The 26,427-nt window shown below is 37.7% G+C and overlaps 1 protein-coding gene across 6 annotated transcripts in view; it reads left to right on the top strand.

Moving 5' to 3' along the window:
• KMT5B (lysine methyltransferase 5B) overlaps window positions 1-26,138 on the top strand; it is a 30,862-nt gene extending 4,724 nt beyond the window's left edge. Inside the window, exons 2-10 of one of the 6 annotated variants that reach the window (XM_074884252.1) lie at window positions 3,876-4,121; window positions 4,931-5,078; window positions 14,781-14,946; window positions 16,199-16,308; window positions 18,268-18,434; window positions 19,056-19,075; window positions 19,244-19,380; window positions 21,800-21,996; window positions 23,290-26,138. In XM_074884252.1, the coding sequence (XP_074740353.1) occupies window positions 3,962-4,121; window positions 4,931-5,078; window positions 14,781-14,946; window positions 16,199-16,308; window positions 18,268-18,434; window positions 19,056-19,075; window positions 19,244-19,380; window positions 21,800-21,996; window positions 23,290-24,758 (2,574 nt within the window). In that variant the 5' untranslated portion in view covers window positions 3,876-3,961 and the 3' untranslated portion in view covers window positions 24,759-26,138. Of the gene's footprint in view, window positions 1-3,875; window positions 4,122-4,930; window positions 5,079-9,975; window positions 10,022-10,336; window positions 10,464-14,780; window positions 14,947-16,198; window positions 16,309-18,267; window positions 18,435-19,055; window positions 19,076-19,243; window positions 19,381-21,799; window positions 21,997-23,289 lie in introns of those variants that run through there. The other 5 variants (XM_074884256.1, XM_074884253.1, XM_074884255.1 and 2 more) reach the window with 5 other exon arrangements.
• Window positions 26,139-26,427: the final 289 nt, after the last annotated feature.

Genomic DNA, 26,427 nt, shown 5'->3' with positions numbered 1-26,427 from the left:
AAGGCTAAACTAAATGATACTTGAATTTCTTATGGTTACTGATGTATGTTTGTATGGTTTAAGGTTTTATTGATTTGGTTTTGTGCAGCTTTTTTCCCCCCTCACAAGAAGACTTTTCTGAATTGACAGATTTTGCAGATGAGAGCCCAAAACCTGGGAAGCTCAGACAGCTTTTGAGATCCATTTTAACAGCCACAGAATTTCTTTACTCAAATTCATAGGGATTTACTATACTTCCCAGTATAAAAGGGGTAAGGCTTTTCTTATGTGATATAAATCTGAGTGGTACTGTTTGATCGGTCTGGCAAACACTTCTGGATAAATCTGGCTTTGTGAGTATCTTAGGAGATGACAGCATTAATCATGTTTGTGCTTCAGTTGTTGATTGGTGCTTCCAAATGTTACTGAAGTGTAAATAATGCTCAGAAAGTGTATTAATAGGTTTAATAAATGTAGAACCAGGTAAATGAAACTTGAGTTTTCAATTTTGGGTGTGCCATTGCAATGAAATGCTAAATTCCTCAATGAGAGGTGCCAAATGCAATTGAGCTATGTTTTGGCACTTGAGGAAATATGCCTGTAAAACTACTGTGATAGAATTGGGAAAGGGAGTATAATTATAAAGAGTTGTGGTATACTTAATATAAGGGTTAAAACAGCAGTGCAGACATTTACCTTGAAATAAAAAAGGTCTGTTGGAAACCCTAATTGTGCTGGTAAACTTACCAGTATAGATAAACCTGAAGTCATAAGTGATCCATGCATGATGTTACATTATTTCATGACGGAGCCCTTTAACAGGAATTTCTAAGTATACGGATGTTTAAGTATATTCCATTTTTTTCTTGAATAGGAAGATCGCATTCATCCCTTCCTTTTCTCCCTCCGTTTCTAAAGAACGTGTCAGCATGAGTCTGATGTAGAAGGTATTGAGAGCAAATCACATCTGAAGATCACATGGTGGTGATGAGTGGGGCATCTCTTGCTCTCTTTTAGGTTATCTGTTGGCACTAGGAGCTGTGATACTCACTCGGAAGGGAATCCTGTCTGTTGGTTCTGGCTTTTGATAGCAGTATTTGTGTATTGGGAGAAGGAATAGAGGCTGAAGAAGCACACGTGCAGTCTTCAAGTTTGTTGTTTGGCTGGCATTAGAAAATCAAAGGCAGCAGTAGATGGAGACAAAGGTTTTCTTGCTCGTTAGGCTGCTAGGCTCAAATAAATAATGATTTTTCACAAGAATACTTGCTAGGCTTTACTAAATGACATCTGATTTTGCTTGGGGACCACTTCTGTTGTCATCTATATCAATATATTTTGCAGCAAAAGCAAGTATTTCTCCTCATGCTTAGTATGGTTTGGGTATTCTTCTGTGTCCAAGTTCCTTCTTACCTTTGCTGCCATACTTTCCTAGTCATCGCTGTATTTGCTAGGCAGAAGTGTGTTCACACAGGTAGTACTCACCCTCCCCAAGCTGGACTTCGGAAAGATCAGTTTCCTTCTTTGTGCAGAGTGTGCCTTTTTCCAGCTGGAAGTGTAGCTACTGTACCTGTTAATTGTCAGAAACACTACCATATTGAATGTTTTTCCTCCCGATTGTTCCATACCAGCATTCATCTACAGTTGGGACTTCATGGTAGACTTCCTTTGCCTGTACTGCTCTGGAACTGTAGCACGCCAGAGTGTAGTTCACTCCTGGTTTACAAAGAGACCAAGATTGAATTTAGTGGAAGTCTTTGATGTAGTTTCTGTTTTAATGCTCTTTATTACCACTTGTACAAAAATGAGGAACAGAGTTTAATTAGCTTATGTAGAGCCATAAAATTGATTGAGAAGCAGAAAGGGAGGTTTAAGAGTGAATTTGTCATTAAGTGTTTATGTGATAGTGCAGATCTTCACAGGGTAGCTGTCTTCTGAAAGAAGTTCAGGTGGGATGCTTAACAATACAGTTTTGGGGTTTTGTTATGTTGTTGTTTGATTGGTTTTTTTTCCTTTTTAAATGTATGCTATCAGGCAAGCTCTATGAAGGAAAAAAAAAAAAAGCCCCGCATTGTCGAGGACAATTAGCTGCAAGATTTCCAAGGTTTTTTTTTTTTTTTTTTTTGGAGGTACTACGTAAAAATGTCTGTTTCTACGTGTAGCTAAATGCAATGATTAGGGTTTTCCCCAGCAAATTTTCAGTCTGGTTCGTATTCTGAAGGCTGTATCTGGTAACTTCCTAAAGAATGCTGTCAGTATGCAGAGTGACTTCTGTATTCTGGTCGTCAAACTGTTTGGTTCCAGCTCTGTTACAGAGCTATGTAAACACTTGCTGGTCCAGTAAAACAGACGTGTAAACCTTTTTAATCTTGAGGTCAAAGCCAATCCCTTCTATCACCGGTAGCAGGAAAATCCCTTGTCCACTGATAGTTTACCTCATTTTTTTTTTTTTCTTTATGTTGAGGCAGTAGTTCAGGCAGCTTTTCCTCAGTAGATTCTGCAACACTTTGTCGATAATCTGACTGTCCTTCTGTGACAATTTGTAAAAGATTCTAAAATCTGTAGATTTCTGGATGATAGTTCTAGTAAGATGTTTGAGCCAATACATCTCTTAAGTCACTTGCCTCTACTGTTTTTCTCTAATACCTCAATCTTCTGAATCTCTGTAAGTAACTAAGTTACTAATCATCTGGCCATAAATATTGCTGTAGCTCTAAGTAGCTAGGTCACATAGGTGTCTAACACAAATCCCGTATTTTGCTACTCTTAACTGATTAAAAGCAGTAATTCTACAGAAGACAGTATTTCAAAACATCTGTTATTTTGTTGTGAATTTCTTCCCACCAGATTGAAATGCCTGTTACTTGATGCCTGTTATCTGCTGTGAGCAGAGCATTAATGCTCTTTTTTTAATTACAGTAAAAAGAAAAGGCATGATTTATTTCTTTATGAGGAAGCAGTAGGGAGGAGGAGGATTTAAAACTAAGTAAATGAATTACTAATGCATAAATGCAATTGTAAAATAATTGTGTAAATTGGTGTTGGATTTTTTTCCTGCAAGTTGTACAGAGATGCAACTGTGTACAAAAGCATTAGTAGCTTTCTTATTTACGTAAAAGGCATTGAGGCTGCAGACAAAAACTAGCATGTGCTTTGCTGGCCATTTATGTACTGTAAAATTTCAGCTGTACTTGTGACCCCACTTACTACTGGCCCATTGAGCCAGGTGTGTTTTGACTATTTTTTGGTTACGTGGAACAGTAAAAATAGTAGCCTGGGTCCTCTAATCATCATTGAGGGGTTTTTGAACTCTGCTTTTTAAATAAAGATTTAACATCCTCCCCCTGTTCAAAAAATGGTCTCAGTTTTGTGGTTGGGGTTTTTTTTTCTGTTGTTTTTTTTTTTTAACTGTGTTCATCTTTAGTTCTTGGAGGATGTCTGTATATGCTGTTCTTTGCTGTAGAGTTCCAAGGTTACAAGTTTTAATTATTAGGAAATACAATCTTAATTCGGTGTGTATTTGAAAACAGTCCATTTTTGGAGTCACAGAGCTGTGCGTGTTTTTATCCATGTGTATGTGTGCCTATATAAATACATAGGTATATATGTGTGCATAGTCCAGCTCTTAAAATTGCATTATCCTTAGCAATTCATCAGCTTTAGAATGCTGTCTCTGCTTCCAGATGTGGTTGTGAGTTCTAGGTCAGTACTTCAGCTGTGGATATCTGTACTTGCAACAGTTCCCTGTACTAGTGCTAATGAACTGCTTTTCTTTCTTCCTAATGCAAATGTAGACCACCATCTCCCCCCACCCTCCCTTTTTTTAACTTTTTGTTAAAATCTCTGTCTTGGAAACAGTTTCCTAGTAAGTTCTAATCATGTTTATGTTTTGCTTTCAGTTGGAATTGGAACTGAAATTATTCATCCACTTCTCCAAGCCTTTTGAAAAGTGACTAAATGCAACTGAGTCAGATTGTCTGTGGGAATGAAGTGGCTGGGAGAATCCAAGAACATGGTGGTGAATGGCAGGAGAAGTGGAAGCAAGTCGTCTAATGACCATGCGCAGAATCAGAACAAATTGCAGCATGCGGGAAAGGAGAATCCGAAGATGGGCAAAAATGGAGTTGAGAGAAGATCGAGCAGATGTATGTATATGTTTATGTGGCTGAGCACTGTATGTGATTCATCTATCAGTTTGCAAGTCAGGCTTCTGTCTTAATTCATGAAGGAGGTCTTCATTCAGCATGTAGCTATTAGCAGAAGTGCTAATTACGTTTGTATTTGTTGGATGTGTTAACTCGCTTCAGGAATATCAACCTCTTAAGTGAGAATAACTGGATGTAAATTAGTTTTGAACTGGTATAAGTATAAAATACATGATTGGCACTAAGTGAGACCTAATGTGGTTGGAAGTGGATAACATAATTAGAGTGACTAGCCCAACTTTTAGTGAATGCACACGTAGAATTAAACCCCATTTTGAATGAAGTCACATATATCAATAGTCATTATGAAACAGTTTTAAGGAACATGACTTTTTACACTTGCTATTGGTCTGGGATGAACAACTAAATACAAATTCAGAATAAGTCCTTTCAGGTGTGAAATTTTCATGGCTTCATCATGTTTATAGGTCAGAAACTTCAGAGGCAGGTATAACTGAACTGTGTAGTCTGGAGAGATGCCTGAGGTTGGGATGGGGAAGAGAGAAGAAAAAATTACTTGAAGACACCCCTAAAATATGTTCTAAAATACTTTCTCCATTGGCTGCTACAGAAACGAACAAAAGCAAGAGTGAAAAATTAACTGTGCTCCTGCTTCTTCAGATAGGTTATAATCTTCCTTAATTGTTCTGTATTTTTTTGTCTCCAACCTGTGGCTGTCAGTCCCTGAGCATAGCTGGGCTTTGTAACATTCCTTAAATGATATCTAATTTATGCTCTCTTATTTGCAGGTAGCGGTGCTTCAGGATTTGAGGGTCAGAGTCGTTATGTGCCTTCCTCTGGAATGTCTGCCAAGGAACTGTGTGAAAACGATGACCTAGCAACTAGTTTGGTTCTTGATCCCTATTTAGGTTTTCAGACACACAAAATGAATACTAGGTAACTTGTCTTTATTTTTCTAGAAAAGAATCGCTCTTCTTAGTTGATGTAATCAGAGCAAAACTGTGGAATTTCTTGCATGTTTACAAAAGTCTGAAAAAATGGCAATTTGTGAGTAGCTTTTGCCTTTAAAACGGTGTTGCATGTGAGACTGGAACTCGGAGCTCTGTGGCAGCGTGCATTTGCAGTGCTATCAGGTCTTTCTTTTAGCCCTCGTGTTTATGCTGTAGAACAGATGGTTAATAGACACTATTTCGTAGCTTAAACAGTTAACCAATCACAAGTTTTAAGCCATCAGTCATTTGAAATATTTCAAAGACAGAAGTTAGTATTTGGGGACTTTTCGACTTTTTATTTCATGTGCCTGGGTGCTTGCTTTTTTTTTTTTTTCCTTATAACATCACAAAGATATAGTTCCTGAGCACTTCAGCACTGGTGCTGCTTGATCTTAAGTTGTTGCAGACCCGCACTGAAGGAATGCTACTCAGACGTGTCTGTATGTATAAGATAAATTAATGTGCACACTGGTTACGTGCTTACCAGAATTGCACATACTTTTGTACCGTTACGCACCTGTCTGAATGCTTCTGGTCTAAATTCGGTGTGGTTGTAGGGTTTAGTTGTTGCATGCTTCTTCCTGTTCTATAGACGTACTGCTGATTATAAGTATATTCTATAGATCTCTATTAAGCTTTTGTTTGCATACAAGATTTGTGTTGCTAGCTTAATGGAGAAGCTATATACAAATGATACGTTTCTAAGGGCAGGAACTGTGTGCTTATTATTGTACAATAATAAGAGCTGGGGTTTCCAGGCAGCACATCATGGGAAACAGGCTGCTCAACCCTTCAAACTGTTGCTGTGGCTATTTTTAAAGAACAGTTTACCTGTGCAGCATGGTCACATAACCAGAGTATCAGTTAAGTAGATTTTGTATGTATATAACGAGCTGGTTGCTTCAGAACTGACTGCTAGATTAATTGGTGTTGTCACGTAACATAAATGGTTGCTGGTGTAACCTGACAGCGTGAGTTGCAGATGAAATTGCAGCAGTGTGGTCCTAATAACTGTGAAGACTTGCTCTAAAGAGATTTTTCTTTTTTTCTGGAGAATGCAACATCCCATCTTTAAGAGGAACGCTTGAGTTCTTCCTGTTTCTTCCATGCTATTGGTTACAGTGGCACATTGTGTCTAGGTAGATGCTCTTACTGTTCATTTTGGAGTGTCTTTGTATTTCCAGCAGTTAATCGAGCTAAATACATATGCTCAAAAGACTTTTTGTTTTGTTGCATGAATGGTAGTCCACAGGTTATGCACAGGTAGTTAATTCTTATGCTTTTTGCTAAGAAAATGATGTATTCATTTTTTAATAGTTGGAGAAGCTACTTTCATAAATGTTTTCTGCTGATATGTTTTCAACACCTGAAATCCTTTTTTTAATTACTGCTTTGAATCAAAAGACTACACAAAGGCTATCATCATGTATTTCTTCCTTTCTCAGACTTGGAGAACAGTTACAGGCAGTCTTCAAGGACAGTAGTTAATAATCTTGGAGCACTATGGGAAATGCTTAGGTGAGGCTTACAACTTCTACCAGAAACACATCATCTTCCTCTTTCACAATGTCCTATTGAGAGAGTTTCTATTGTTGCAGTGAATTAAAGGCATCAGCATAGTTCTTATTTACCTTTTTAGTACAGTGATGACATGTACTTGTTATTGTAGCTGTGATGCTTAGATCTTCTTCCTTCCATGTAGTAAGCCGTAGTCTTTCTAGAGCTCCTGAGATTTATTGTCATTGTATGGCTTTGAGGGAAAGCGGGTGGAGGGGGAGCAAATATGAAAAGACTAGACTGTTTTCAAAATACCAGATGCCAATACCCAAATACGTGGTTGTAGTAGAAATTAAGATTTACAGCTTATGTTTGGGCATCTTCTGCTTTGGTGTGATGAAGTCATATTAGTTACATAGTTTGGGTATTGAGGTGCACTTAAAATAAAACAGCCATTTATGATGGCAAGCAAATATTTCCTGTTCCCTTGTTCCAATTTGTTTGAAGACATACTGTGGAAGTGACTGTGCCAGCATTCTGCTTTGCTGTTGGAAGCACATAAGAGGTTTGTATTTTTGCAACTAGCAGCCCAGCATAAGCTGATGACACTTACTGGAGTTGTAATTCACTTTACCAGGGCACATAAAAATAAAGTCCTGCAATTCCTGAATGCCCTCTGTCTTGGGAAATGGGCTATTACCTCTGTAAGCTGTCAAGTCAGTAATATCTGAAAAAGCTGAAGACTAGTTCTCAAAAGATTGCAATCAGATCCTCCAATGAGTTTGTCCAGTATTCCTCTGAAATATCATCTTGTCATCAGGGATTTGATGGACAGCTTAAAATGTAGCTCTGGAAATGTCTTTAGATGTCTTTTACACCCTCTTGGATTTCCAAGAGGAAGCAGGTTGTTTTCAGAGCTTCTGGCCCTCTTTACAGGCCCTGCGGTCATTCTTTCATCAAATTGGTAGCTCTTACCTCGATAAAATAGCAGGTCAGCAGTTATTAAAAAAAACCCCACCCATACGTTAGGAAGTATAATCTTGTCAAGTATAGCTGTTTGAGAGATTTTGTTGCTGCTTGTACAAATCCTGTTGTATCAGTCCTTTTCTTTTGTGACAAAGGCTATCCTGGCTGTAAGATTTACTTAGTCTTGCATGCCTGTCGTTTTTGTAAAAACAAAACTGATTTTACCAGCTATTACTTCCTGGGTTGAAGGTTATCTAACACTAGAGATTAAAACTAACACTTTTAAAAGGCCAAGTGAATTCTTGCTTAACTTACCATCTCTTATGTTCAGATGCTTTTCCCTAGGCTGAGCACTGAGTCTTGTAGTTGCATGCCTTCGTGCCTTAATGGCTAATCCACTCTTTACTGTCTTGCATACAAATGTGTTAGTAGTAAATCTTAAACCAGACTCCTGATCATAGTGCTGCTACTGTCACTGTTGGGTCCTCGTTCCCTAAAGCACTAATATCATGCTAGGGAATACTGAGAGCAGTTCCTCTAAGTTCACCAGTGGTTTAGGAAGTTGAACACATTGTAGTCTGTTTTAGGAGAATCTAGGGGTGTTTCCTAACTCCGTATTGATGCTTTCAGTGAAGTTACAAACTGGTGTGTGATGCGGGTGGTGGTGTCTGATAACGTGAGACTAAAGGACCAAGCTTTAAGAATTTCCATGTGTTCCGTAGGAAGCATGAAATGTTTAGGGATGATGTACCAGAAGCTTTCTCTCAACACTGCACCAAGAGCAACTGCAGGCCTTGGTGTAAACCGTCAGTCATTCCTGAACTTGACAGGGTATGTCACTCTTTGTCCCTTAAAGTCACTGTTGAGCAATAAAGATAAAAAAGCAAAGCAGCTCCATGTCACTCGCATTCAGAGGTCTGTGCTGAATCTATTCTGCCCTTAGCTCGTTTCAATATAGTAGTTAAAGGACTCAGTATTCATCTTGAACAGGATTTGGAGGTAGAATGAGTTACGTGGCTTCTGCTAAATAAGGTTACGTGGCTGTATAGTTCAACTGTGGCGTTGTGGCACTGTGGAGACACTGGATTAGAGGTACGCAGCTCTTACGTAGTGACACCCTCTTTCAAAATGAAGCTTTTACACTCTCCAGACCTCAGTGTCTGTGTACTTTCCAAAATTACTTTGTTTGACTTTTGAGTACAATCTGGTTTCTCCATTATTTTCTTTCTAATTTTTGCTGATAACCTGATTGAGTAAAGTCCTTTAGCTTGCTCCTGGTTGTCTTCCTTAACTGTGTGTAATCACACACAGTGATTACATGAACTAACTGTTTTACTGCTGCTGAATGTTTTGGATTTAAAAAAAAAAAAATCACAACCAAAAACTCCCCAAACAACCAAACCACACCCCCCCACAAACCAGGACCCATAACCTTACTCTTACACAGCTTTTCTACTTGCACCTTTAACTTCAGTGAAGAGTGTTATATTCAAAAGATGGAGTGGCTTGCACCCGCTAGTCATGGTAACTGCTAAATGAAACTTATGTGGATTGTCAGAATAGGAATGAAAGGAAATGTTGGGGTTTTTTTTGTGTCCCCCATTTATTTTAAAAAAGCATTTGTTTGCTAACCATATTAAGGGGAATGAACTTACATGGCTGTTAGAATTTTCTTTATTCTAGGCTGTATTGGAGTTTTGACCACACTGGTGCATGTATAGTTTCAGTTCAAGAAATTTAAGTAACGGGGGTTACTTTCTTCATTAAAAATGTAATTTTGAACTTTGGCCTTTAAAGAACGTGGGTTTTTTTCTGGATAACAACACTAGAGATTAAACATAGAACAATGTGATTTTTATATAACTAACTTTTAATTAAGATACTCATACTACAGGGTTGGGCAGGGGGAAAAACAAAATGTACATTAAATAAATAAATAGTCTCCGCTTATAATCAGATGATTTTCAACTCTTGTTGTGCTGTCTTGAATGCTTAACAGCCTTGCAGTTTTAGATTTTGTGCTGAATCTCTGGTATTAGATGAACAGTAACTTGCTGTCTTTCCATAACCACGTAAATAAAAATATCATCCAGACAAAGTGCCTGTTGTTAAGAGGCTAATGGGATGCTGTGTTTTGATAAATTCACCCTTCTTGATGTTCTCTAGTCAGAAGTTAAGAAATAGGTTTAGAAGTATAACTCCTTATCGTGCACTGGTACACTATGTGGAGTTCCATACTGGATCTCTTGCAGGATCAGTTTACCCTTTTTGTTCAAACTCACTGCTCTCAGTGACTGAGACTGAGCAAGATACTGTGCTTCTGAACTTACCAGAAACTCTCCTTTAACTTCCTTTATAGGCAAGCATCTCACTGACCTTTGGCTTTATACCTTGGAGTTTCAAGATTCTTTAAGTATTCCCGAGGTAAGAGAAACTCGAGAGAGAGAAAGAGCTTTGCTTCCCCAAGCCATTTTCCTACGTCTTTCTTATTGAGACCACCTCAGTTTGCCCTTAACTGGGATAAGATCATCTTCTAGCTGATTTTGAAATTGCAGTAGCTGTAGCTTATTTGGATCTTGTTGACTAGGGAAAAATAAGTATTTCCTAGGGAAGTGTGAAAAGTTTCTATGCTGCACCTTGTCAAGAAGAGAGGCTATTATTATTTCTTTAAAGGTAGCTTTAAAGTGATAGCTGAGTTTTTCATTCTTAGCTTACTTTTAACAACAGACTGTTTTGCAGCAGACTCTGTGTTCTGTGAGACCTGACCCCTGAAACTGTTTGTCGGGTGGCTTAAGGAGTCTGTGCCTTTGAGCAGATTCAAACACCAGAGTGTCTCGTTCAGTTTCTGTGGTGGAATCTAATAAAGGTACTGTTCATAGGAACAAACCAAAAGTCTGAATAAACAATTCTGTTTTTAATTGACTCTGTGTTTAGAGACTGGGTTGGCTGGTTTATTTTTTTGGTTCTTGTGCTCTTTCTATCTCTCTTTTTCTCTTCTTTGAACTAGTTTCCTGGTTTACTGACACTTATAAGCCAGTTTCTTTGGCTCAGTGTATATATACCTTTACCTGTGGGGTCTTTTCAGGCTCTCTTCATGGTGGTGCTCAGAAACAGTCATGTAGACTCTTCCAGCAGATGCATAGATATTTTTTTTTTTTTTAATGGCATGTGTAAATGAGAAAACCCTGTAACACCAGCGTATAATAGGTTGCTTCTCAAAACCGATTGGCTTTTTGATAGGTAGCACTGGGGAACACTAATGAATGAACTCCTATTTCATGATACTCCTGGGAGAAGCAAAGTGTCTATCAGCAGACCCTGGGATTCTTAAGGAACACTTGACTTCTAGGCTTTCTTGGCTTCCTCAGTGCCTCAAATCAGAAGGTACCTTTTAAAGTATCTGTGGAGATACACCTGTGAAAGTACTGAAGCTTTCATGAGGAGTCTGGGCTGTAGTATTCTGGATTAGCTCATAAACTTTATATGCTCTTTATGTGCAGTTCACATGTGCTGCTGAGCTGTGAACAACTCAGGCTCAGGGGGCCAAGGCGCATTCTGTTTCACTCATTGGGGAACCCTTGAAGTGAAATGCTGTACATCATGATGTTGGTTTCTAGCGCCTTTCCATGTTCTTGTGGACACTTCTTGCTTGTTTGGATTCCTGTTTATCTTTTCTCATTGTCTCTGTCTTATCACCATGTAAAAAATACCAGGACAATGTTTTGACAGAGATGCTGCAGGAGGTCCTTGCTATTAATTTTTGAACGCTTGGGTGCCGAGAGTCTCATTCTTTGTAAAACCCAGTTCCCGTTTCAGGTTTCAAATGCCTGGCATACGGTGTAACATTCATCTGACCTTTTAATGTTTTGAGGTTTTTACAATCTCTTCACCCCCTTCCTGTTTCCAGCCTTCTTTTGGGCCTTTTCAAGACTTGGTCATACACTAACTATTCTACTTCTTAGGAACTATGTTACATGAGTTTCCGTTAGGCATTTAAAGGAATTCCACCAGCAGTGTGGAATGCCTGAGATGAGAATCCGCAGAAACATCTGCTGAATGTGATCCATGGGGGTATGCAGGTGACTTCTAAAGGGTTGGGGTTTTTTGGTTGGTTTGGTTTTTAAAGGTTCTGAGCTACCTAAGGTAGCTAGTCAGGTAGACATCTAGTCAGCCTCTGAGAGTGGTATGTTGTGAAAGACCTGACATATGAGCGTCACTTTGGGGCTATAAAATGTGCCTCTAGTTGCTGGAAAATGTAGGGTGTTGATTCTTTTTCTGTAGGTCTTGAGAGCCGCTGTTTACACTTAGCATCTGCCCTGCTTGCTTTTTTTTGGTGTGGGTTTTCCCCCCCCCCCCTGCTGGTGGTTGAGTTGGGATACTGCTTTCTTTAGCTAGCCTAGACCAAGCTGCTTCTTGATGATAAACAAGTATGACAATGTCTACTGGCACATACGTTGCCTGTCTCAGGTGCTAATGCAATTTTGAATGTGATGGTTTTTCCACCTGTCTTTGCTCCTGCAGGTCACTTAGCCAAAAAAATGGTGCGTTTCACCATATAACATAAAAAGTAAGGGAGCGGGCAGTCATTCATTTAGCCCAGCAAGAACAGACGTAGCTGAAGACCAATTTCAGCTGTAAATCCTGTGGCTTTTCCTCCTGTAATGTTTGTGGATAAAGATGTAAACAAAATGTTGATCTATTGTGTTTGTGCATACTGGGGTGGTTTGTCCTTCTCGTGATGTAAGTACAGTTGGGACAGCTGTTTCTGATTGTAGATGAGAGCAAGTCCTATTCTGAAACTAGTCTGGTTCAGTTCAGACTATATCATTTTAAATTTCCTTAATGTCTGAGGAAGCTCTGTGAGTTACGACTATCAAATCTGGGAGAAGTTTTTCTGATTTTGGGAGAACTGGATGATGCTCTTCTTGTATCTGACTGACAAGATGAGGGAGACTTTGCTGTGCTACAGAACAAAAAAATAATAATGATCATGTCATCTGTAGGCTGAAGGGAGTTTTATTTCACGATGAGGTCTCAGCAGCTTGTTAGGCAGTTAGCTTTTTGGGGAAATGGGATAAGTATGTTCTTTATTAAAGAACTTCATTTGAAACTTCTTGGCATGGTATATACTACAGTTCTAAGCGGGCATCTGTTTCTTGTCTGGCTCTTGTTATCTTGTTAGATGTTATCCCAGCCAGAAGAAAACTTACCTAATGTCTTCTCAGAACCACTTACTCTGTCTTCCTCTCTGAAAGCTCACAGGTTTATGCTGATAATTTTTGCCATATTCAAATAAAGCTTTGAAAGATTGCTTAGTCATTATATTACAAGGAAGTTTTTCAGATAGAGAATGCAAAGAAGATGTGTAAAAGCAGTAGCATGGAATGCTGATAGCCTGCGCTGCTGCGGGAAGCCATACTGCTGTTAGGAGGTCTTTATTGTATCAGGAGCATAAATACAGCATTTTACTTCTAATGAAGAAAACTGAATCCTCATCATTATTAGTTACTTCTGATTAAACTCTGACTATTTTACAAGGTGAAATAAAATTGGAATGTGCAACACTTAAGGTGTTTTGTTTCCTTCGTACAAGTTGCATAGAAGAAACAAATCTTATTTGGTCATCTGAAAAGAAGTTACTTGCAATGTTCAGCGTTCTAAGATGAGGATAAGCCAAGTGATATGGTAATTTAAAAAACATCAGTGAGGGACTTGATAAGGTTTCCTTCCACCAACTTCAGGAATTTATTTCTCCTTGTTTACTTCTGCTGTCAGATACAGACTTCATTTGGTAAATAAGAGGAAAAAGAGTCAGCATGGTAACACATTTCAAGCAACAAGTAATGGGACTTAGTCTTAATCAAAAGCTGTTAGCTTGTTTTGTCATACGCTGTGTAAGCAAAGGTAGGAGTTGTAAAAGGAGCTGCAGAAAACTGTTTCTCACGACCCTAGAAAAACTTTGGTTTTGTGAAGAATCCCCTGGGGTGTGTCACACACTTAAAAGTGCACACACCCCACCTCCACCCCAAAGCAGAGCATACATGGGAATGTGCTCAGTCAAAAGCAATTAATAGAGATTTGACATAATCTCTAAGTTCTGCTTTCCCTTGGTGGTTTTGCAGCTCAAAAACGGAGCTTCTGCTTCTTGCAGTCGTACAGGTTTTTTTCTGAAACCAGTTTTTTCTGCTGAAGATATGAAGAATAGTTTTTCTTAAATGTTAAGCTTTGGGAAGAAGGCAGAATTCTCTGCTAATGTACAGGGGTTGATTTTCATATTTTATCTCCCCATGATTTTCATCTACCTGTTTCCTGTAGCCAGTATTTTGGGTAAGAAGTCTTACGATCGCACTAACTTGTGGAACTTCAGTCTTCCACAGATGTAGTATCTATGCTGTGTGTTACTATTTATAGATACTTCTTGTGTAGCCATTAAAAGGTGTGTTTTATATGAATACAGATGTTAAGTTTGCAATCTGCATAAACCCATATAGTGCACTTGTCAATATAATAAGGCTTTAAGTTGGGCAAAAGTTGATTTGAAATCAGTCTTCAAGATAGTTGCGTGTTTTTTCCGTTTTAGAGATTTCTTACTCAGTCTTTCCAGTTGTGCTAATTGTTTGCTGACTATTTAAAAAATTCTAGTGTAGTATGTGAGCTGGTAGAGCGCTTAAATTTAAAATCACACACGCACCCCCAACCCAGCTACAAATCCAGAACTGTGCATAGATCCCTTGATACCAGTGTTAAGTAGGAAATTTAACAGCATCCAGTTTATTTGCTGGATTTTTTTTGCACAATGCACTTAGGAAAGTAAGGACAGTATTTGGAAAGTAAAGACAGTAATATTTTTATTATACTAGGCTTTGTTCCAAATGATAGGTGTTGAAAACAGCAAAATATATTCTGCATTGGTTAATCTTAGCAGAGGTTTGGTTTATAAATAAATTGTGCTTCTTGGCAGAATGGAGGGTTTTACCATTCCAAGTAGTATGCTTGGCTTTACCTTACCTCTACCATTACCTCAGAAAATGAGGACCTGTGATTTGAGTACATAATGGGCAGTTTCTTTATGCTAGGAGTTAAATATTTATATGGCTAGCAAAAGAACTCTGTGCTGTGAGTAACTGAGGAAGAGTTGAGAATGAATAACGGTGGACTGGAATAGCTTTATTCTTTATTTCAGATTTCGACCTATTAAAGGAAGGCAAGAAGAACTAAAAGAGGTGATTGAACGTTTTAAGAAAGATGAGCACTTAGAAAAAGCCTTCAAGTCCTTGACGTCAGGTGACTGGGCCCGGCACTATTTTCTTAACAAGAACAAAATGCAGGAAAGGTTGTTCAAGGAACATGTAGGTGTATTTGTAATTAATGTGCTTTTTCAGATGGTTGAAAGGCTAAGAAAATGTAAAAATTTCTTAGGAATGTAGCAGTGGTAGAGTAATCCACTGCTCTGTTATATGTTACTTGTTTGATTGCTTTTTAATGGAAACTTCCTTTGTTTGTTAAAACCCAGCTAGCTCCCCCCCCCCCCTTTTTTTTTTTTGAGTTAACCCTACCATTGCCTTTTACTTGAGAGACATGTAGAAAGGAAAACACATTTGCCTCTCTTGCTGTTGGCTTAAGTCACAAGAAAAAGAGAGAAGACCTACTTCCTGAAAACAAGAGTTTCAAGGACTTCTGTCATTCTTTGAAAGGGGGGTTTTTTTCACTCCCTTTTTTTATTTGTTCTGTGTTGGTTGGTTGTTTTTTTTTTTCACTTACAGCTATTGTAAATCAAATTGTGTGACAAAGAAAGGTAAAGGAAAACAGAGAAGCCTTCCTATCTAAAAATACCTCAGAAGTTTTTGGGTATAGGGGCTTTATGTGGTAGTGTTATTCCTCTTCCTCAACTTCCCACACCCCAGATCCTTTTTGTATGTAGCATAAAGGTTGCTGACTCTCAAAAGTTGCAAGGGAATCACAGTACTTTTTTTTACTTTAAAAAAACCACCTCCTCCTTCAGGAATGAGTGCATTGTTTTCAGATACAACCAAAAGGAATTTGGCCTACTTAAAAGTGCATTAAATCTGGTAGTGTAGAAAAAATGTAGACAGCAAATTCTGCTTTCCCAAAGTGTGTTTTGAGTAATACAGCAGCACTTTAACTAAAAAGAATTGATGTGGCAATCTCTGAATTCAGTATCTCAGTAATATCTTTTTCAGAGCTGGAAAGAATACAATTGGATCCTGTAGATTATTAAGTCTCAGTGGTTCTTAAAGATCTGAGAAGAATTCTTGAATGTGACTACTCAGTGACTTTAAGAAGGAATTATTCATTTTCACTGGTTGGGCCAATTTTGTGCCATTCGAGGCATCTTTAAATTTTTTAAACAATATGTATAGTCATGTTATCCATGTGAGGATTCCTGCAAGTCACTCTGAAGAAATAACATTAGCATGTATAGCTAAAATTTATAATCAGAAATGCATTTCAGCAAACAGTTGCAATATCCAATTTTGTGTGGTTTTTGTGCAGTTCACTGACATTCATTATTTTTATATAAAGTTCCTCACTGCTTTTGTTTTGCTTGTAACAGAAAAGTACTGTTTTCTTTCGCTGCAGGTATTTATTTATTTACGAATGTTTGCAACTGACAGTGGGTTTGAGATACTGCCTTGTAACCGGTATTCTTCTGAGCAAAATGGAGCCAAAATTGTTGCAACGAAAGAATGGTAAGAAATATAGTTTACTGTTGCATTCTATTTCTGTCAATTACGTTGAAAGATTCTAAAAAAGGTATTAAAAAAAGTATGATTTAGAATTAAAACTGCAACCAGTGAAATGTCAGGTTTGTATTTTTACTTACAAATTCAATCTGGTGTCTTTTTTTGCTAAGTACTTAACACAGAGTATATGCAGCTGTAAGACATTCCTTTGTATAGTTGGATGTAGCCATACAGTCTTCAGTATACAAGGTTTTTTTAATCTTGTTTTCGGTCAGATCATTATTATCCTCTAATCATAAGTTGCTAGCCTCCTGTGAGAAACACAACCATGTCAAGACTCACATTATGCCGGATTTGTTATACAAGTAATTGTGGGGGAAACTAGTTTTTCGCCTTTGTCAAACTGAGGGGTGTTATTTGCATATTTTGATTATACAAGATAAATCTCTCCTGGAAACACAGAGTTGGAACACCAGTGTATTTCCCCATCTCATTTTGGCACATCTGAGTTTGATGATCTTTGACAGCACCAGCAGATCCCTGGGTTAATTCAGATACTAAAATAAATTTTCCCCTTCTCCCCTGTCCCTCCCCGACCTTTATATTTGTTTTGCTTTGTGGCAGTACGTACTCATAACAGCACATCTAAGATGATAATACACTATTATGTGCGGGCTAGGATTGAGTGGCTAGACATCATGCTGTCAGTGTACCAAGTAAATGTGCTGTTACTGTGGGGCTACAGCTGCAACATGTGGGAGAATAAGCTTTAAGAAGGTTGCATCCAGTTTCTAGCTCTTCGTGACTGTAGCTGGAAGTTGCACGATCATGATATAATCAGTATTTTTTGGGCTGCTTTTTTTCGGTTTGAATGATGATTGGCTGATTCTTTGGGGTGGAAGCTTTGTATTTAGGTGGGTTGAAAATGAATTAACTTTTCACGCTCAAAATCTTGAGTCACCTGAGAGAGAGCACAAGACAGGAGGGCTGGTTCTTAACCCAGCCAACATCTGGAATGCTACTGAGACTCAAAACCGATAGAGTTTTCAGCACTTTACAAAAGGAGAATTTTGGACTTGAAAGGCTTGGCTTCTAGTTTGTGTCCTTCGTGTATATTTAGTATCTCCATATTCATCTGTGTCAGAGTAATCTGGCCAAAATTTGGAATGGCCACCCTAAGTAGCAGTGGCAACAGTGCCCTTGCAAGATAATGGAAATTGCACACTTCTTGCTAGGCCTCTGATCTGCTCTGTTTATGATGGCAGATTGCCTGTCTGCACATGAAGGCATGATGGTTTTGCTGGGTTGTGGTTGTCTGTCCTGCCATCCCCACCCCGATATGGTCTGTTTCAAGGACCAGCTTGATGCTGAAGAACTACTCACGAGAGAGGAAGACATCTCGTGTGAATTCTAGCCTTTTTTTGAGTCAGTACTGGGCCTTTTTTAAGAAGCCGTGGAGTTCTAAGCATCTTCACTGTGCTGTGTTTTCTTGGCCAAAGGAAGAAGTATAGGAAATGCAAACAAGAGCAGCTGGAGGAAGTCAAAATGTCTTTAAGTGCTGATGGGGAGGGAATGTGCACAAATTAAAAAATCTTGCTTTTGGTTTTAGTGTGCACAAATGAAAAAATCCTGCTTTTGGTTTTAACAACTGTAGAAGCTGAAGTAATCATCTCTTGCAATTTCTTGCTTGCAGTCTCAGGAAATTGTAGAAACAATGGTGGTAATGCCTGTCAGAATTGATGTAATTGATTCTTTATAGTAGCATAAGAACACTTATTTCATGTCTGATAAAAAGTCTATTTAGCCTAATATCCTGTCTCTTAACTGAATTAAAACATGAAGTTTATAGGGGTTGAGAAATGGTTTACAAAACACTTCCTGTTATTGGCAGCTTTTCTTTTTATGAAATTACTTTGAAATTTTGACATACGTGCTCTTATTTCTGCTACTCTTTTTACACTAAAGGAAACGAAATGACAAAATAGAATTACTTGTGGGCTGTATTGCTGAACTATCAGAAATGGAGGAAAACATGCTACTGAGACATGGGGAAAATGACTTCAGTGTCATGTATTCCACACGGAAAAACTGTGCACAGCTGTGGCTTGGTCCTGCTGCATTTATCAATCATGGTGAGTAGTAAGTGGAGGAAGCATGTTGAAGGACGTAAGCAGTTCTACTCAGAAGTGGTGTTGTGTGCGAGCTGAACTTAGAGAAGATGTCTGAATCTGGCATACTGAAATCCCATTGGGATTTTCTCAGACCAGGGCTGATTGGCTGTGATCTGGGAAACTCACAGAAGGTTCTAGGAAGTGATACCTTCTTTCTTCGCAGAGACTTTGGAACTGCCAGCTAAATTGGTATATTGTGGGCTACCTTGAATTCTTTGTGAACTTAGTCAGCAGTAATGTATTTCTTAGATGAACTTCTTTAACCTTTTGCACAGAAGCTTAACGGATTCTGTTGTATCTGTATGCTGAAGGAAAAGCAGGCAGAATTTAAGATAAATCCTGTTACCTTAAAGAGGAGGGAAACTGAACATTTGTGATAGGGAAGAGCTCAGAAACCAAACCATATCAAAATAGGTATCCTTTGATGTATAGCTTTGTGCAATAATAACATAACTCCCAGTATTTAGTTGAGATTCTGCAGTTACTGAAGTCAGAGTGAATCCTTACTTTAGATATCTACAACTATTCATGTTTCAGGTCTTATCAACAGTTAATTGACTTTATCTTTTGGACCTTTTTCAGATTGCAGACCTAACTGTAAGGTAAGCCAGAAATTAAAAGTAAACAAATAAAGAACCCCACATTTTTTTCCCTTTGTCCCTGCACCTTTTCCTCCCCAACTGTTTTACTTTTTTTCCTTATTCAGATACTGTTCAACATTAATGATTAATCTTTTCCCCCTGCCCCCCTCCTATCATCTCCTTCCCCAGTTCGTATCAACGGGCAGAGATACAGCATGTGTGAAAGCTCTAAGAGATATTGAACCTGGAGAAGAAATTTCTTGTTACTATGGAGATGGGTTTTTTGGAGAAAATAATGAATACTGCGAATGTTACACCTGTGAAAGGTATGCATTGATGTAAATACATTTCAAATGGAACTGGGTATATTCATGGTATCTCTTGTGAAGGTGAAAGTCCTTGATTATGAGCACTCAGATTTTTGGAGACATTATAATTGCTTCCTAGCTATTTGTTGTAATGACTTTTTTATGTTGTTACTGAATGGTCGTGTTTCCTGAGAACTCCTGCATTCTGTGTTTCTTCTGATTCTCTGTTCTGAAGATAGCCCAAAATGAGAATAACAAAAAAAGTGTGAATTCTTAGAAATACTTGTACTTAATAAAGTAGAATTGGAAGGAAAAGCATTTGTAGCTTTTACGAGACCATTAGCAACTGACCCCCGACTTTTTGCTCTTTTTTGCACTGGAAAAGGCAAATTTCATTAACGTTTTCTGCATTGACCTGATGTTCTCATCTGCTGGGAATGGGCAAAGTAGTTTTCACTCTGCATTATTAGAACTTGGGGGTTTGTGTGTTTGTAAAGGTCTGCTGGTTTGGACAGTACTTGCCTGTATCTGTCTGTCGCACAGTAGCAGCAAAGTTGTTGTTATATTTGTTTTTCACCTGTGCTGTCCCATCCTAGTTTCTTCACAAAATCAGTTGAAAGAATTTCACAGTTGGTTTTTTGCCATGTTGAAACTTCTGCTTACTGTGAGCAGGGAGGCTCAACATCACTTGTGAGAGCTTCACCTAGTTCCAAGAGGAACTACACAGAACCTATAACAGGTCTGTTACTATTTGACCTGACTGTAGAGAAAAAAAACCTATAAAGGACAAAGTATTAATCATGTTGAGAAATAGCTTAGTGCACCTACATATAAATACCTTAATCACCCTACCTTCATTTTTACTAGCTAGTTTGGTCACTAACAGTTCTTGGAATTTAAGGGAAAACCTTCTGGTGTGGACCTCAAAGCTCATACGATGTTGGTGTATCGTTCTGAGTGAAGGATACAGTCTCAGACTTTATCTAGAGAGCTGCTAGTAAAAATGTGCTTCAGTCCTGGGAGCTGTTGAGTATTGAATAGATGGGCACTGTGATTGTTCTTCCCTTGTTACTTGGAGCAATATGTTTCTTTTTGCTTAGGTTCCTTTGATTGTTGATTTTCATGTAATACAGACATACTTTTAGGACAAACCAATTCCATGTGTTCAAACATTTTCACTAACTTGTCATCTTCATGCTTTAAGTACATGAAAATGTTATATTTTAAAGCTAACATTTGGGTAATTCTAACTTTAGGAAACTGCTTTTCAGGCACAAGGCTGTGTTACAACAATCAAATATGAGAGATTTGAATTTAGGGGAGTTGAGCAAGGAAAAATTAGTCCTTACCAACACTGATGAGGCAACTTGTCACTTTGTACACCACAAAAAAAGTCAACTTTAAGTGACCCAATTTTGACTATGCTGTAAAGGCTGCTAATTTGTAATGTTAAAATGCTAGACTTCTAAGAATCTGTGGGGTACGTTTGGGAGCTGTGGGAAGGTTGGCACTGTACTATTTTTTTTTTTTTTTTCAAGTCTCCAAAAGTCATCACCAAGAAAATTTGCATATCTTTACATATGTGCATGTACTCTTTTTAGGTGAGCCTGCTGTTCATGCTGGCTGAGACAACTGGGCACCAAAGATGACATGTCAGAGTACAGTTGTGGTGTTCATAGCACCATTTCTGATCTGGAATGGCTGGTGCTTGTGCCAAGTTCAGTTTAGTATCATAAACTGCCTGTAACTTGCAGAATTCGAAATAATACTGAAAGAATGTTGCATATCAAACAAATACCAGTTAATTTGAAAACAAGTATTGTGTCTACCTGATAATAAACCTTATTCTTGAGGAGGTTGAGATCCTGTCTGATCTTTTTGGTGCACTTTTGGTTAAGTTCTGTAGATTTGCTTCCAGGTTTGCTCATCCATTTCATTTACATGGTAAATATGTACTGGAGTCCTTCAGTTATGAAGGAACACAGACCTGTGATAATTTTATTCCGTTTTCTGGACTTTTCAACTCTTGCTGATGCAGTAACAAGCACTGTAACTGAAGCTGGCATTTTTTTACTAGCCTGATGTCATTAGGAAAAATTTAAATTATCTAAGCTAATATAAGTAGTATTTTGAACTACTGTAGTTCACTTCCACCTGTATAATTTGACTATGAAATGATACTAAAATAGATACAAAGCAAGCAAAACCTACTTTTCCAGTTTTTCTTCTTCCAAGACATAAATGGAAGGTTTTTCTGCACATCTTATCTCATTTTAGTAAGTGTATAGATATTGGATTAAAACAGCCCCCACTAATAAATTCAGTGGTTACTGGTATGGTTTCTCCCAGGTATACCTGGGATTCAAACTACTGTATATGAAACAAAGTTCTAAGTTTATATTGTTATTAATACATTGTGTCCTCTTTTTCTTTGTAGACGTGGAACTGGTGCTTTTAAATCAAGAGTGGGATTGCCAGCACCTACTCCTGTGATTAATAGTAAATATGGACTGAGAGAAACAGATAAACGATTGAACAGACTTAAAAAGTTGGGTGACAGCAGCAAAAATTCAGACAGCCAGTCCGTCAGCTCTAACACTGATGCAGATACCACTCAGGAAAAAGCTAATGCAAGTAAGTAAGGGGAGTGCAGGATTAAAGGTTTCATGAAAACATGAAAAACTTTCACCGTGATGCAACTCCTCTTAGTGTTGAGATGTGTCTCAGGTTCTGGTCTTTAGAACTGTAATTTATTCAGGAATCAAGGCAATTTAAATAGCAATTTCATGGTTTTCCTGAAGTGTTTCAAGAACAACAGATGGTCTGTTCTTGTTTTATTTATACCAGAAGTAAATAGGGTCATATTTCTAAACATGTCAGTTAAAGTTCTATTAATTATGTATTTTGAACTATGGTAAATACCACATGCAGCAGTATGGTTCAGGAAAGAAAACTTAAATAGTTTGAGTTACCTACATCCTGTTGGAAAACAGTTTTTAAATAAATACTCTTAGAGATTATTAACAAAAATAGTCATTTCCTTTAGAGATCCTTTAAATCGGGCAGATATTCCCTCTCCACATCCAGGACTGATAGTTCAGGTACCTATTCTGAAGTGAAAGTGCACAGTCAGTAATCTCAGAAGAAATTGGAAGGGATTTTTGTTTGTGCTGCTCCTGAGAGATTTCTGGTCATGGAGCAGTGAGTATCATTTATTTACTTTTCCCCCTTCCCCACCCCCACCGCCCTCAGTATAGGCAAAACATAAATAAACTTTGACTTAACTAGAAAACGTGTTTGGGGCCACATAAAATACTATGGTTCCATCTGGCTCCTGTTTGCTGCTGTAATTTTTTTTTTTTTTTTTTAAAAAAAAAGACCCCACTTCCCAAAACCCTCTTACGATCTCTAATTACAAAGCTTTAGAGCTGCAGCTTTGCTTGGGCAGACAAAACTCCTTTGCTTACCACAGTAGGTGGTAGACAACTGGATACCTGAAACTGGAACTATTAACAGTAGTTAAGGTTTTTGGGGTTTTTTCCTCCCCCTGTAGGAAGAAATTCTGGGGTTAATGCTAAAGCAAGCTGATCCTCAGATTTTGCTGGAATAATACTAAAAACTGGGATAATGTGGGATGGATTTTTTTAAAAAATGGGTAGAAGGAAGTAACTCAGTAAAAACCAAACTTGGTAGATTGGGGGCAGCGAGGGAAGTGTACCTGGAATTCAGGTGTACTTTTGACTTGTTTGACAATTCTCTTCATGTCTGAGTTACAGGTTAAGCAGTCTCGCTCCTTACTGCATCCTACCTAGCCTGTTTCACAGATTTTGATGAAGTGTTTAAAATAAATGAAATAACTACAGTATTTGAGAGCGGGAAACTCAGGGTGAAGCAGTGTCATAACAAACCCACTTTTTTCTTTTGCAGCTAACAGAAAATCTTCAATTGGCGTAAAAAAGAACAGCAAAAATAGAACATTAACAAGACAGTCTATATCAAGAATTCCAGCATCATCAAATTCTACCTCATCTAAACTAACTCATATAAATAATTCCAGGGTACCAAAGAGACTGAAAAAGCCTGCAAAGCCTTTACTTTCAAAGATAAAGTTGAGAAATCAGTGCAAAAGGCCAGAGCAAAAGAATGCTTCTAGAAAGCTCGAAATGGGAAATTTAGTTCTCAAAGAGCCTAAAGTAGTTTTGTATAAAAACTTGCCCATTAAAAAGGATAAAGAATTGGAGGGACCAGTCAAAGTTGCAGTCTCTAGCGGATGCTTGACAAGGCATGCAGCCAGAGAACATAAACTGAATTCTGTGAAAGGTGCTCACGAGCATGGTGATATACCACCCTGCACATACATAACGAGGAGGTCAGTGAGAACAAGGATGAATTTGAAGGAGACCTCTGACATAAAGCTTGAACCAAATATGTTGGATAGCTATAAGAATAATTTGACCAGAACGCAATTGGACATTTTAGAGCAGCAGTCTCATGTACTAAATGAAAATGATGTGGCTCATGGACCATCACATAAAGGGGAGATTAGGTGCCAGAAAAACGATGCAGGCATGTCAAAAAAGAAATCTCGACAAGGAAAACTTGTGAAACCATCTGCAAAAACAGAAGAAACTGATACTATGCACAATACACCCGTGAAAGATGAAGTACCAGATTTGATCAGTTCTCATTCAGAACTTGGAGAGAGGAATAATGTGGTGGACACACCTGTTGGCTATAAAGACTGTATCCCTGGAGCTGGTGGCTGCTCTGTTGTAACATCTGACAATTTTAAAGCAAAAGACAGCTTTAGAACTGCAAAAAGTAAAAAGAAAAGACGAATCACAAGGTATGATGCACAACTTATCCTTGAAAATAGCTCTGGGATCCCTAAACTGACTCTTCGTAGACGCCACGATAGCAGTAGCAAGGCAAATGACCAAGAAAGTGATGGAATGAATTCTTCAAAAATAAGCATCAAATTAAGTAAAGACCATGAAAAAGATAATAATTTATATGTAGCAAAGCTAAATAATGGGTTTAACTCAGGATCAGGCAATAGTTCAACAAAATTAAAAATACAGCTGAAACGAGAGGAAGAAAACAGAGGGACGTACCCTGAGGACCTTCATGAAAACGGTATGTGTTGTAGTGAAACTCTCTCCCTTTTGGAGTCCAGAATGGAAGTAGATGATTATGGTCACTATGAAGAAGAAACAGCAGATGAATCTTCATCAGAAGAGGACGATGAAGAGGAAGATGACTATGATGATGAATTTGATGACTTTATTCCTCTTCCTCCAGCGAAGAGATTAAGGCTTATTGTTGGCAAGGATTCAATAGATATTGATATTTCTTCCAGGAGGAGAGAAGATCAGTCTTTAAGGCTCAATGCATAAGCTTATAGGTCTTAAACTGACCTGGATGTCATTTTTAAATAAAAAAAAAATAATAAAAATAATAAAAAAAAAAAACCCAACAAAAAAACCCCAACAAAAATTCCATTTGATTATTCCTCAACTGAAGAACTTTCTGAAGAACTTAGTGGCAGCACTTCTTTATTGTTTATTCACCTATCAACGTAATATTGTAGAAAGTGTACAGCATACTGACTCTTCTTAAGTCTGATTTGTGCAGATTTTTATTGTACTTTTTAATAGCCTTCTTATGTGCAATTCTGAGTTAGAGGTAATGCTCTGTTGTAAAATAAAGGCTCAAGCAAAGTTAAGAAATTGCATCAAATCTTTCCATGCAGGACAATGAGAATACAGTGTGGCTACATAATTATTTTTGATCAGTAAGAGCATTAGTTTGCTCTCACAATATTTGACTAAACAATTTAAAAAAAAATCATAGTAGCAGCATATTAAGGTTTTTCTAGTATATGTTAATATCACCAGCAATGATCTACAGCTTTTCGATTTATTTGCTAGATGTTTTTTTCCCCCTTGGAGTTTGTCAGTTTTAACACTGTATGCTGTCCCAGACGTACTGTTTGTGGCCTTTGTTATAGTAGCAAACCGTTGGTTGGAAGTCAAATTGATTTCTTTAAAAAAAAAAAAAAAAGAGGAAAAAAAAAAAAGAAAAGGTGTTGACAATTTGCTGACTTTTTAGTACATTATATGTACAAGGGTAGCAGTATGCAGAATAAAAGTTTGGATATGGTGTATTTATTGCTTGTTATGTAAATTAAACACCTTGTATTTAACACTTTTCAATACTTTTAGATAAAATTGTTCTTTGCAAGAATGATTGGTGCTTATTTTTTCAAGAATTTGCTGTGAAAAATGTGATTACAACGGGCAACATTTATCCAATGAACTGCAGCTATCCTAAATTGGTTCTTCATATTTTTCTGTTGCACTTGTAAAATGCTACAAGGAATTTAAAGAAAATCTATTCACTTTAACTTATGATAGTTTTATGAAATTTAAAAACAACTAAGTCACAGCTTTTGTTCTGTGGTAACCTATAAATTGTTTGTCTTTTAAGAACCAGTTGTAAAAGACTGAAAAAATATGTATATGTTGTAAATATTTGTGTGTTGTGAGAAATTTTGTCATAAGAAATTGAGATAACTTGCCAGAAGGGTTTTTAAGTTTAGAAATACATCCATGCCAATAAAATAGGAAATTGTAAACCTAGTTTTAAACTCTGCATCAGTTGGAGTTCTTTGCTCATACGTAGTTCACTTAATACTTCAGAGTCTGCTTTATAACAATGAAGAGCATCAGGGCAATCTTTGGCTCTTTTGTTTTTAATAAAAGAATGTTAGGAAACTTCTGGGCACACTGGACTTGTTTGTACATATAAATCTGCTCATTTATAAGCCACTTCTTTGGAACAGGTCTAAAATGTCACAGTTGACATAACTGTGTAGCACTTTGGTCTGTGGTACTTGTGTTCTTACTCAACCATGGATTAAGCTTTAGAGTTTTTGTACCTAGGGTGTAGAAACGTTGTAAAACACGTGCTGTTGGATTAGCTAAATCCACTGTTTCCTGCACAGTATTTTCATGTCAAGTCCAACCCTCTCTGCCCAGAAGACCAGGAGCTTGAATTACATGA

Source organism: Strix uralensis, chromosome 15, assembly GCF_047716275.1.
Source record: "Strix uralensis isolate ZFMK-TIS-50842 chromosome 15, bStrUra1, whole genome shotgun sequence".
NCBI classification, from domain to species: Eukaryota; Metazoa; Chordata; class Aves; order Strigiformes; family Strigidae; genus Strix; species Strix uralensis.
The sequence above is the reverse complement of the archived record's forward strand: the minus strand, read 5'-3'. Positions and strand labels throughout refer to the sequence as shown.